This window comes from Pinus tabuliformis, chromosome 8 (genome assembly GCF_031772625.1).
Source record: "Pinus tabuliformis cultivar Carrire ecotype Pingquan chromosome 8, CPIR1, whole genome shotgun sequence".
Classification (NCBI taxonomy): Eukaryota; Viridiplantae; Streptophyta; class Pinopsida; order Pinales; family Pinaceae; genus Pinus; species Pinus tabuliformis.
Genome location: NC_142294.1, coordinates 238,813,348 through 238,827,566, shown reverse-complemented (window position 1 = coordinate 238,827,566; position 14,219 = coordinate 238,813,348). Strand labels below are relative to the sequence as shown.

Below are 14,219 nucleotides of genomic sequence, written 5' to 3'. Positions count from 1 at the left end.
GACCGAGATTAAATCTCTAATCAACGACCGAGATTAAATCTCTAATCAACGACTAAGATTAGATTTGGCTTGATCCATGACTTTTGGAACCTTCTAACCCAGTTTTATATTAATACCCATTAATATGTTATTTTTCCTAAGTTTAGACTTAGAAACTCCATTAAAAATATTAATTATTTTAATATCTCCCAAACTGGTAAGAATCTGCCTAAACTATTTCTAGGTCTTGGAAATCTCATGTGTTTTAGCCTCTCCACCAATTTTCATGGCTAGTGCACATCCGATGCTACCCCAAATCAACACTCCCTCTTAGCGAGGACTGTGCTCTAGTAATACTCCACATTGAGCATCACTTTGATTATCCGACACCGGTACATGTGCTGATGCTAGGCCTCCCTGCCCAACATCCTCTGCATTGCTGCATCCTGTACTACTGCCCATGGCCCTGCCACTGCCACTGTCACATCCGTACGGCAGCTCCCTCTGCATCCGTGTTGTTGCTGGTCCATCCTCCCAGCATTGCATCTGCACTACATCCCCTTTTCATCATGCTGCATCGTGCTACTGCTAACTGCTATTGCACTGCAACTCAGTCACTGAGAAGTAAGTAATTGATCCACCCATCTCTGACATCCCTGTCAGGCTAGAAACACTCCCGATGTTGAAGCTCCCTCTGTCGCTAACAAGTGCTCCCTCTACTAACCTCTGCGCTACTGCAACAACTCCCTGCATCTCGCACCGTTGCACACCTTTTTGTGCCATCTTGCATTGGTGCAACACTCCCGTGCCTCTCGCACTGTTGCAGCTTGCTAGGCTCGCCCTGCTTGGAGACTTCTGCACTGTAGCACTCTCTGCCGCATCATCTGCATTCATCTCTACTGACATCCGCCAGTCCTGCTACTCCTCTTCGAGGCTCCCGTAGCAAGGTATAATCCAAGAGGTTGGGTACCTCAAGGATCCTGCCCCTCATCACCTATAGTCCTCTTGACTACAACTCGATGTCTACCCACTTCTTCTCAAGTGGCACATGAGCACTCATGGCACAATCATCATCCTCTTCGACTTCTTTATCCGCCTTCGCTGGCGCTGCCTTAGAGTTAGAAGCCTTTCCTTGTTCTTCTTCCTCGGACACTGGTTCGCATAGTGACCCAGTTCCCCACAGTGGAAGCACTTGACCTTGGAGAGGTCCTTCTTCTTCCTCTTCTCCTGCTTTCCTGCAGATGCCAGAGCCGCATCCTCTTCCTCTACCTTCTTGATCTTGACCCCTTTGCTGCTACTTCCCGTCTTGGTCAGTCGTCTGATCTTGTCTTGATGAAGAGCCGTCCACAACTCTTCCTAATCTGGAAGACTTGCACTGCCCAATATGCTCTGGAGAAATGTCTCCCACTCCTCGGAGACTGCGTTAAGTGCGGTCCTTACCATCAACTCCTGATTCAGCGTGGACCCTATGGAAGTCAATTGGTCATGGATCTCCTTCAACCAACCGAGGAAGACATCCATCTGCTCTCCCTTCTGCATTTGGTATGACCTTAGTTGATTCTCTAGGAGCATCTTCCTCTGCATAGAAGAATCTGCCCAAACCATTTCTGGGTCTTGGAAATCTCATGTGCTTTAGCGTTTCCACCAATTTTCATGGCTAGAGCACATCCGATACTACCCCAAATCAACAAACTCGACATAAGAAGTGATGTGTATATGTCCCAATGTGATCAACCCATGGTACCACCACTCCTGGGCATCCCCCTCCAAGTGAAGAGTAGCAAACCGAATAGCATCGGTCTCCCACATGGGGTTCAGGTGGAAGTATGTGTCTAACTTCTGAACCCAAGCTTTGGCTGAACTCTTGGCCGACCCATCAAAGTTAGGAAGTGTAACCTTCCCTGCTATCTTCTGCATCTCCTGATTAGCGGGTCCCCCTCGGTAGTGTGCTCCAGCCCCAGTAGTATGTCTCTCCTTGAGATGTATGTACTCCCCAAAAGACATCACCCACTTAATTTGGGCATCCAACCCCTCATATTCATCAATTCCTGATGCAACTAAATTGACCAAGTCTACAACCAGGTCTGGCTCCGTCTCCGGTTCTGGCTCATCCACAAAGTGAGGCATAGTGGGACGGCCAGCCTGCCCATGCTGGGGTGTGTATGGGATCTGAACCTCCTGCTTTGAAACCTCCATCACCATGGACCTCTCCCTCAGGCCTCCCATTCATTTGCAGCCCCATCACCTTCTACATCATGTCCATCATGAGCTGCGCTTGCCTCAACATCTGTTGATTGGTTCTCAGCAACTCCTCTGAAACCTGGTTTTGGCGCATTTTCCTGGGCTGCTCATTGTCTTCTCGATTGTCCCTCCGACCTCTAATATTTTCCACTTTAGTGTCCGAAAATGGATCTGGTTCTTCTTCTCTACCTCGACCCCTGCCTCTGCCTATACCATGGTCCCTATGGAAAACAACTCCCTGATACCTTGGTGGCATTACCTGCTCTTGTTCCCCATGCTAGCTCGAAACATGCTCTGATACCATTGTAATATTCCTAATGGAAAAATTAACAGTTATAACAAGAACATGCAATAAAATCCAACACAAAAATTTTCGGTAAACACCCATGTAACAAAAAATGCTCCAAACACACCAAAATGGGAATTTTATTATGTATATAATTGCTGGAGTACAATGTGAAATAGAAAGAGTGCACCTAGGCTTGCACAAGGCAAGCTACAAGCCTCAGGTGGTTGATATATCAATGCCCAACTGTTGCAGGAGTTTATCTTCTAGAAATTTGCATTGGCCTAGTAATTATGCACTGCTGGTTGTGTTGAGACCCTGATTTGACCCCTCAAATCTGCCCAGAAAATTCTGCAAAATTAGAGTTGAGATCCTTGCCAAAAACCCAGAAAAACCCAGAAAGGGTTTGCCTTAGTTTTGAACCTCAAAAATTGACCCAAAATTGCTTGGCCCTTCTCCACTGCCAAAAATTTCCTCTTGTAGCAGAAAATGGTGTTTACTGCTCCCAAATGGCTAGGAATTTCCCCCACAAATCCACTCCAACCAAGATCTGGACACCCAACTCCTCAATCCTTCACCCAAGCCTTCCCACACTCAACACCCACAAGTGATTGCGCAGGCCTGTACAAGATGACGCAGTCCCATGTCCCAGAAATTCGTTCTGATGTGGAGGACGTCCTCTGCTCTTGACAATCCTCCCCTTTAGCCTGTAATTTAGTCAAGAAACACTCCTGCAATAATACAATCCCCAACTCCGACACCACCCTTCCTCAAGAACTGTGTGGCCTCTTCTTCTGCGTCCCAGATGAACAAAAATGGCGTGGTACCTGCGTAGTGTCTCTCTTCTAGCCTCCAAGTAAAGGTAAAAGACTCCCTAGGGTGGCGCTCAAGGTCCACCGAAGAAAGGTTGAGCTTCCTCCTTGGGAAACTCTTATGCTCAGCAACACTTTATAACTCAGCTGAACAACTAGAGCAACGATCAGATATCAAATTATCAAAAAGCCCCAAATGATGCTGCCTATCTCTTGTTTGTACTTGTTGGACCTTGGCCTCATGTGGGTCCCTCCAATAATTTCGACCTCCTTAGGCAATTCATACTCCTTCACCAAGTAGAGCATATTATTTTGTGGGAATGTGGCCCCAACATTCCACTAAAAAAACTTCGATCCACTTTTCCTAAGTGTTTCTCCAAAATTTTCTTTAAGCCCTAAAAATGACAAAATTGGGTTTTCTCCCCTTTAGCAAAATATTTAAGAAGGGACATTACAAGTTTAGCGCAAGCACGTTAAATAAACAATCTGAGACATGCGCACACAAACTTCCGTTCAATCCAATGTTACCAGACTCGGAATCGCCAATAAATCGGCGAGGCAAAAGAGCGAAGAGTTTTAATCGGATCAGGAAAAAATCGGCAAAAGATTGGCAAAAAATCGCTGAATTCATTAAATAAAAATATACACATATATTGAATTAAAAAAACATTTTTCATTAATATTCGGTAAAGGCATGTCCAAACAATGCATAATATCAATAGATGTCAAAAATATCTTGAATGAATAAGTATCTCATATATGTTACGAGTCCAAACATGATCCAAAATATTGAGTCTTGACTCCTGAGTCCTAACCAGTGACTACATAGTACATAGAACCAGAAGCATATGCTTCTAAAAGTTTACAAAAAACTGCATAATAATCAGAAAAAAATCAGTAACTAAGAGTCTAAGACTCCTAAGAGTGAGAACTAGAAGCAATTCCTTTCACTCCTTCGCTTGCTTGAATCTCAAAGTTCTCCAAGTCATGAAGACTTAAAAGAGGAGCCTCCTCTAATTGGACCCAGTCTGCCGCATTTGTAGTTTGCAAATCTATCTCTTCAAGGTCGATTGGTGAATGATCCAAACCTGTCATTATCACGAGACATTGAAATGTGAATTAAAGTTTCACTTTGAAGTTTGAAGTTTGAACTTTAAATTACGAACTAGATTATGAAACCTTCAAATTCAAGCTCTCAAGTCTCACCTAGTATTTGTTTGTTGCGAAGTCGTATATTGTAATGGACAAATACAAGGTCATTCAAGCGTTTTTGTGTCAATCGGTTGCGCTTCTTAGAATCTATTTTCTCAAACATGTTCTAGTTGCGTTCACAACCTGAAGCACTGCATGCTTGGTTTAAGATTCGAATGGCAAATCTCTTCAAATCTGGCGTATCACTACCAAAGTTTTGCCACCAAAGACCTAGCAAGTGGCAAGGGTTTGTGAGTAGAAGTACTAAATAGTAAAAACTTAAAAAGACAAGAAAATTTAATAAAACATTTAACATACAAAATAAAGTTTAAACAAATTTAATGAATTGATGAAGCCTTCAAGCTGGGTACCTGGCAACATCTTAGACCTTTCTCTTATAGCACTGGTATAGGCAAACAATTTAGATGGCACCCTATAATCTTGTAGTTGGGAAAAGACACGACTTTGATATTCTGGATCAGGGAAGCACCTTTCCATGCATGTCATAAGTCCTCTGCCAACCTCCCCATCCTCATTAAATTTGCTCTTATCATAAAAATATTGTGGGTTTAAGAAGTACCCAGCAGCATGTAAGGGGGAATGCAATTGCCTATCCCAACGTGCATCTATAATGTCCCAAAGAGGCATATACTTTGTCTCGTAATCCCCATATCTTCTTTTGATGGCCTCCTTTGCGAGATCCATTGCCTCGTAAATGTAACCCATAGCGGGTTTGTCACCATCAACCATCCTGAAAGTTCAAGCATTCAAATTTAAACAAATATGAAACATTGTAAATAAAAAGAAGCTTGAAATGAAATTTAAAAAATGAAAAAGTTAAAAGACTTGAAGTACCTGAGAACTCTAACAAGGGACTTTGTCACAACAATAATCTCTTCGGCATCTTTCCAGAAACCATCATTAAACACAAGTGCAACAATTTCGATGCCTTCAAGGGTCTTGGAATGTTTAGATGACATCCACTCAGGTCCCAAGAACATCCTCTTCAGATTTATCTTTTGCTCAACCACAGATTGCAAAGATATGAAATTTGTTGCAAATCTAGTCACTGCAGGTCGAATAATTTCTTTACCTTCAATGTATTTTCTCATCGTGTTTAGGACAATAGTGTGGTTGTATAAGTATTTGGTTATGGATTTTGCCTTCTCCACAACCTCTATCCAATGAAGCTTACCAATGTCCTCAAGCATTAAATCTATGCAATGGGCAGCACAAGAGGTCCAAAAAATAGTGGGGTGCCTAATCTCAAAAAGTCTACTAGCAGCCATATAATTCGCTGCATTATCGGTGACAATTTGTACAACATTTTCTTCTCCCACTTCTTGAACGACTTCCTCCATCATTTCACAGATAAGTTGGGCAGTCTTAACCTTGTCTGAAGCATCCACTGATTTGAGAAACATTGTGCCTGCGGGACAAGATACAAGGAAATTTATTAAAGTTCTATTCCTCTGATCTGTCCATCCATCATTCATGATGGTGCAACCTATTTGTACACATGATGAACGAAACTCAGCTAGCACAAGCATGACATTTTCAACACTCTAACAACAAATTTGTCCTAAGGTTCTCTGATGTAGGGGCTTTGAACCCTGGATCTGCAATAGCAACTGCATCAATCATAGCTTGCCAATAAGGACTTCTGGCACAGTGGAAAGGTATGTCAGAATAGTACCAAAAGTTAGCAATGGCCTTCCTTTCTTGACTATGGATATTTTTTTTCCAACCAGTGGCATCCAAGGTATGTTGGGAACTGGGTGTTGTGCGGGGAGCAAAAAAGGTGTTTATGTTTCCACCTCCAGTGTTGAAGGAAGGACTCATTTGGCCTTGAGTTTGACTTAGACTTGGAGGCATGTGTGGGAAACTTGGGAACAACATTGAGGATTCAACAGAGAGAGGTGACAAGGGGGTAGTGGTAGAAAAACCATCAACTCCAAGAGTTCCTATTTCACTATTTTTCTTTGCTTTCTTGGCATTATGCTGACGCAACATATCAATGGCCAAGGTTGCTTGGTGTTTGACATTATCGTCAACCATGTTGCAAAGACCTATATAATGGCCAGGTATTTGTGCAAGGTGGAAATTGAATCTATAAATGCCTCCACTACATTTTGCTTTGCAAAATTTACGAACGAGCTTGGGGTCTCCGGGAATCTTGTCACAATAAGCCCAAGCAAAGTCCTCCCTCGGCATTGTTGTTGTTTTGGAATTGTGTTTTGGAGTCATGGCTTCTATATAATTTGTGGCTTCTGTTAAGATTTGGAGTCATGGCTTCTATATAATTTGTGGCCCCTGTGAAAGACAATAAAAAAATTAAATTTAAAAATGATCCAAAAATTTAAAATATGCTAGAAATCTAAAAAATTAAATGAAGATAGATGTCAGTGAACATATAGAGACTATGCAAAAGGCAAGTGAGGATCACTGTTATGGAGTAGTATTCTAATGTACTAGGAGATAGATAGGTGTGAGGATCACTGTTATGGAGCAGTATTGTTGTTTGTTTGAAACCTTTTCTAATTCTAGGAAGCACAATAAATACAGTTTAATTATATACTTACATTTCATCTATGGTTATACCAACACTCTAGGTATTCCAGATTTTTGGATGGACTAGGTTTATCATCGTTTTGTTCTTCTGGATTTCTATTGGTAGCTGGAGAGATGTTGATTAGAAATGAATTACATACTTGACAGAATACCATCCTAATATTTTTTGATGGCTTTTATCTATGTTACCAGATCCTTACCCCTTTCTCTGTAGATACAGTCAGATATGCACTAGATCTGGTTCTTTCTTGGATAAGGCTGGGATCCTTCATGAATATGTACTTGAATGGGATAGTTCATGGACTCATATGGGATCTGTTTGCAGTACTACTAGGATAGACTTCCATGTCATATCACTCCCAGTCTCGTTGGAAAAGAAAGAACTCCAAAATAGTAAAATACTAAGTAAACCAATGTTTACTCTATCTATCTCCTAATACAGTGATCCTCACACCTATCTATCTCCTAGTACATTAGAATACTGCTCCATAACAAATTGGCAACTGAAATAGGTTATTCAAGTTAGGCACCAAGATGATTCAAGAAATTTTTTCCTTGGAACACAAGGATTCGATATCCTAAGAACAATTAAGGAAATTTTGAAATTGAAGGACTCATACAGTCTGCCCGTTTCATATTTGTTTTCTCTGCCCGTCTGTCTGGAATGCAGCTTCTCTGCGAGTTTGCGGCGTCGTGGATGGTGGAATGGGCTTCTCTGCGGCGTCGTAGTGGAATGCGGCTTCTCTGCTGCGTCGTAGTGGAATGCGGCTTCTCTGCGAGTCTGCGGCGTCATGGACGGTGGAATGGCTCTGCAGCGTTGTAGTGGAATGCGGCTTCAACAACGTTTGTCTCGGCAGCGAAGTGAACAACCCAAAAACTGGCGACAATCCAAAACTCGATAAACCCTAAACCCAAAACTGGCAGGACTCGGGAAAAAAATGCAGAATCGGCCCAATCGCAAACTCGTGAGTCAAACTCGCGTTGACCACGAGTCAAACTCGGTCAACGCGATTTGACTCGCAGAGTTTTGACTCTGCTCGTTTCACGGGCGATCAGATTTTAACTCGCGAGTACTCGCTGATTCCTGTTACACTGGTTCAATCAACAACTCTTCATTTCATTAATTATAATCTACCCCCAAAAATGACAAAATTACAAAATTGGGTTTTCTCCCCTTTAGCAAAATATTTAGGAAGGGACATTACAAATTGTTCAGCGCAAGCACGTTAAATAACCAATCTGACACATGCGCACACAAACTTCTGTTCAATCAACAACTCTTCATTTCATTAATTATATTCTGCTTGGGCTCCCTTGTTGGGAAGATGACGCAAACTAAAGAAACTACATACAACAATCTGGATCTGATTCGACTGATCAGGCACTAGACTTTGGATGATTTGGATCTCCTTGCTGTTCCCTTTACACCTTGTTTGGGCCTAACACACTTGAGTAAAAGTTCTCTACCCATCATTGAGATGTTTCTCTCAATTCCTTATGCCCCTGTGTGTTGTCTTCTCCCTTGGCCTAGCCTTCCTTTATAAGCTTGAGTTACGACCGAATCCACAACCCTAATCTCCAAAGTGATTGACGGATAAGATTAGATCTTGTCTCACTTGAGGCCGATGGTTGCAATTCATCTAATTCACTAATGCAAATAAACTTTGCATTATATTTTATTAAACCCACTTTTTTCTTATAAAAGAACTTACTTTAATTATTAAAGTTGAGGTTCCATTAGGTCATTTTTGCATGCCCAGACACTTAGGTCTGTGCATAAATACCTGCATGAGTTACAAACATCAACAATTTCCAATTACAATCAATGAAATTTGAACAAGACTTCTCTGTAATGTATGTACACTAACATAATTGATTTCAAATTTATGAGAAACATGTTATTACATGATTGGTTGCAATATAAATTTAACTTCCAATTTCTTTTTTTTTGTTAATGAATATCGAGGGATCATCATCATTGTTTTTTAGCCTGTATTGTATTCATGTCTCTGCAGGTGATATTTACAGTAGATGTCCGTGCAAAAGAGGACACTATTCGTGAGGTTATCATTTCTGAATTGAATGACAGAATATTTCAAATTTGTGATCAACGATCTATTTCATGCTCTATTGAAAGAAAGGTTAGTCCTATATTTAATACCTTGGAGAAGTAATAGAGATGAAGGGATAAGGTTAATATTGTTGCATGAATTCCTTGAGTGTGAGCCCTATTTAAATATTCGCACAAACATACTTCTGACTGACTTTCTATTTCAATCCAGCATGATGCAAGTGCAGTGGAATGCGACAAAGATATGATTTTTCGCCTACAAAATGCTGCAAGGGTTGCGACACAGGACTTGGCTTTGCTTCAGATAACCAAGGCATCAAATGTTGTTCCTTTGTTGATGAGTGGAGCAGGACATGATGCAATGGCAATGTCACATCTGACGAAGGTTTGTTTTATCCCTTTACACATCAAATTTTGTCCACATTTTTCTTGGTATAAGCTCTCTTGTGTATCTAATCGTAGAAATTTACAGGTTGGGATGTTGTTTGTCCGATGTACTGGGGGAATAAGCCATTCTCCCGCAGAGCATGTTCTAGAAGATGACATTTGGGCAGCAAGCCGATCACTTCTAGCTTTTCTTCAAGAATTATAGATCTGTAGAACTTCTAGCTTTTCTACAAGAATTTTACATCTGTATCATATCCACTGAAACATGTTGCTATTTGTTCAGAGAGTAGATATATCTAGCTATTTTCCAAGAATCGTTAGATCTGTACCATATCTATAAAATCATGTGACATTCTGGTCAAGATATTATTTATGTTGTGTACAGTAAGGGGAAGGCACAGGCACTTGTTCTACATTATTTAAATCAAATTCAGGGAACGTGTAAGAAGTTGGAACAATTTCAATGAAACAAGTCAAATTTAATCTTCAAAATATGTTAACATCTTATTAATGTTTCACAGTAAAGAGAGCGATTAAGACAGGAAGAATCAGTTAGAACTAAAAAATTTCACGAGGGGCCATTTCACTTCAGGCACTGTTTGACTATGTTGAATTTGCAATTGAAACTGTTCTTATTGTAAGTGCTCAATATCTTCAATCCAGTCGGGACAAAAATCTTTCCCAGGAGGCTTCTTAACCATGTTTTGATTTGAAAGATGTATAGCGGAGAAATATACCCAAAACCAAACTTCAAATTTTCTTCTAATTGTGTACTCGCAGAGAGGGCTTGAAAGGCCTGTCCTTTGATGTCGATCACTTGTAAATACAAAGCAGAAACCAACGTGCGAGACATTCCTAAGTGACAGAGGGAGTCTGATACCCTAAAATCAAATGGCCACCCAATTGAAATTGACACTTCCCCTATTAACCAACTTAACCAAAAGGCCATAAAAGGACTCAACAATAACATGGAAGAGGGAGCACGAATTGACAACCACATTGCTAAACACCCAAAGCAGGGATACAGGATAAACGAAGTAAAGGCAAAGAGGTCAAACAAGAACCTAAAGAAGGCCAAATTGATACCACACAAAACAAAGAAATGCAGAGGGAAGATGGGGGAGCCCCTAGATCTCGGCTACTTGAGTGAAAACTAGTTGATTATCCCCACTACCACAAATGTGATTAGCCAACCGTGCAAGTGTAAATTTAAACTATGTAGAATGCCACCAAGGACCAAACAAAAGACATTAATGAACATAATCATACTAGGGAAAGGGGAGTAGAGGATACATAGACCTAAAGAATGGCACGAGGGGAATTAAATGTGCAGTGGCCCAATTATCCCTTGCTCATTTGGAATTCCTCGCCCCCATAAATGTTCATTATAGCTAATGATCTCCTTGATCACCTTAATCTTGATTGTCCACAAATCTAGATCTACAGGCTTGTACCAAAGGTCAACAAGTATTATTATGGTTTGGTCACATAACATAACTCAACACTCCTACCCAATAATGTGTATTATTATGGTTGGTACATAACATAACTCAACACTCCTACCCTCTCACATTCATGACTGCAATAATGTGCCATACATCTCGTCCACTGGAAGAAATAACTACTTTGTACACAAGTAGGCTCACCCAAATAGAGGGATGAGGGGTTGCTTGTCCTTCACCACCTTGCATGAGGGGGTATGTGGGAAATGGAGGCGATAGCCTCCCAAAACAATCATTTTTGCAGTTGTCATCAACATAATTTACTGCACAATCTACAAAACACACTTTTTTGATCGGGGGCTCAATTATGGGATATGATAGTAACTTATTTGATCACTGCTAAGCAGTGATCCCCCTTGCCAAACAAACTGCCTTGTTAGCCATTTGATCTACCAAAAAAATGCTTTGTTTGAGAATATGGTAATATTTGAGTTCTTCAAACTGGGTGAGAAGGGATCTAATATGAAGAAAAATTGAATTAAGGTGTAGGTCTCTAGGTATGATTCATTTCTGTAGGTTACCTATTATAACTTTGGAATCCCCAACAATTGTTATCTTGGTAATCCCCTTATCATGAGGCATAGAGAGACCTTGAAAAAGGCCATGAGCTTATACTTGGTTGTTGATGGTCCACCCCAAACTCCAAGCAAACAAATATCTACTTGATGATCAGGGCGAAAAATAGCACCCCAGTAGGTTCGTTTTGGAGGCCTCGTCGAAACACAGTGTTGCGTGATTGAGAAGCCATCCATTGTCTAAACTAATTTGGGGGAAGTCATAGAGACCAACTTTCCTATTGAGGGCTTGTTGTAGGGGGTTAGATCTTAATGACTAACTATTTCCACCAAATTTCTTCATGATGGTCCAATTGTTGCGGAGATGCCAAGGATAGTCTGGGAACCAAAGTGCTCTTACAGAAGAGAGAGAGAGAGTGAGAAACTACAATTTTAGGAAGAAACTGCTTGTTTTTGAAAGATGGATTGATTTCTAGCTATCCATAATTTCCAATAGACATATTTTGGTAGGGATTTATGGATTCATTTGAAGATTGGTTTCTCTTTAAATCCTCCCAAATAATTCTTATCCTAGGCTGAGAGGAAGGTTGGGAGATGAGAGGGCTAGACCAGTGTAGGAGAAAAATATTTCAAGGCATGTTTTCACACTTCCATGGAGAATGAGCATTCAAGAAAAATATATGGGGAAGATTCAATCTAAGAGAGACAAAGGGCACATCTAGATGGTCTGCTAACTCCTCTTTTCTGAAGATTTTATGTTAGAATTTTTTTTATTAACCAAGGTCCAACAGAAAATCTTGATTTTCAAGAGGCCAACGATATTCCATATATTTCCCCAAATACGACTTCTTGAGGGCGGGGGACCATTCAGAAAGAGGAGTTAGCATAATACTCATCTAATGTTCCCTCTCTATTGTTGAGTAACATTATCACATAAAAACACAAATTCTCTGTGAAACTCTTAGCGAAGGGAAAAACCATTCGAGGTCTAATACTCGAATGCAACTACATGAAGTTTGATATCCCATTATCGCATGAGTATATAATATATGTACTGAGTTGATTTAATTAGCACATCAAATTATTTTAGAACAACAATGCAATTATTACATTAAACCATAAAAATGCATACCAACAACTTGCATAACGAAAATGAATTAACCAATCATTACATAATTAGGGATCAACATTGCACATAAAATTGGGTACTTATCTTTTATAGAAATGACAACTGGCTACAACCTCTCCACGTTCCACCCAACCATAGACCTCGTGGTTTGTCAATCTCAACCAGGGGTCACCCTTGAGATGGGGTTGCAACTCCATAGGCAATGGAAAAACCAATAAATAACCGAATTAACATGTCTATTTCTAGGGTACCAACCCTACTGCTATGACCTTAATCTCTATGCTTTTCTTCCCCTATATTTGCACCCAAATGGCACCTTACAACCAGCCAAGCATTTCTTAACAACAATCACCCATTTTTCCATACCTGTGCCCCAGTGGCACCTTATGGCTAGCCAGAAATTTCTCAACCATATTATTCCAATTTCCACTATACCTATGCCCTAGTGGTGCCTTATGGACGACCAAGAATTTCTCAGTAGGTAATCGAAATGATTGTTAGTGACAGAGATCAATAATTATAGTGACGAAAAACTAATGGTAGTCTCCTCCCCCTAGTTATTTATAATGCATGGTCCCTTCAATGCCATGTGTCATGTAAGGCCTCCCTCTACCATGTGTCACCCACCTAAATCCATGTGGCCCCAAGTGCTTCCTTCACAAACATCAACAACAACACATGTTTCTTGTTGCCATGGAGTTCCACTTCTCCCCATACTCTTTTCATGTAGTGGTCCGTACAACCAGTTGCTAGTTTATTATTATATAAATATTTACAAGATTACAATCTTTAGAATCTTGGCCCTCCAAGCATTTGCGAAATAACACATATGCACGGGAAATCTAGTCTCAAAATGACTCCAGCTCACCATCATAATATCAAGATATACATCATTACATCATATTTACATCTTAAGTCAGTAGGAATCAATGTGGAAAAAGTTAAAGTCAGGATTAAATAGACAAGGGTCCAGAAATTGAAAAAGTCTTTAAAGTCGGGAGATTTTTGAAAAAAATCGGCAAAATAAAAAAACAAAATACAAAAAAAATCATTTTTAAAAAAGTTTAAAAAATTTGTTAAGAAAACTACCTCACTCACGATTTTTTTGGAAAAACTCCCAATTTTATCCTGATGTTTTCAATAAAATCCCGATTTAAAAAAAATAAATTAAAAAGTCGTTAAAGAAACTACCTCATGATTTTTTGGAAGAAGTCTCGATTTAATCCTGACTTTTTCAACTAGGGAAAAATCGCCAAAAAATCGGCTGATTAAATCGGATAGTCCAAAAAATCAGAGTTTGTCGATTTAATCACGACTTTTTGGCAACTTTTTCCACATTGGTAGGAATATTACATTTCTTGCCCCCTTATTTTATGCATTATCCTTTGTGTCGTATATATATACAAATATATACATCAATAAAAAAATTTGAGGGTAGTCCTCCCTCATTATATGTTGTTCCCATGTAGCCTCTTTAGGATTGAGTGGGTTCCATTGTACCTTTACCATGGCGACAACTCTATTTCGAAGCACTT

The 14,219-nt window shown here is 40.1% G+C and overlaps 1 protein-coding gene across 1 annotated transcript in view; it reads left to right on the top strand.

Annotated features, from left to right (window-relative positions):
• Positions 1-9,907, top strand: part of LOC149235016 (allantoate deiminase 2-like) — an 80,312-nt gene extending 70,405 nt beyond the window's left edge. The window contains exons 10-12 of the mRNA XM_089372037.1: positions 9,096-9,221; positions 9,363-9,536; positions 9,624-9,907. Coding sequence (XP_089228163.1) covers positions 9,096-9,221; positions 9,363-9,536; positions 9,624-9,743 — 420 coding nt within the window. The 3' untranslated portion in view covers positions 9,744-9,907. The remainder of the gene's footprint in view (positions 1-9,095; positions 9,222-9,362; positions 9,537-9,623) is intronic.
• The last annotated feature ends 4,312 nt before the right edge of the window (positions 9,908-14,219 follow it).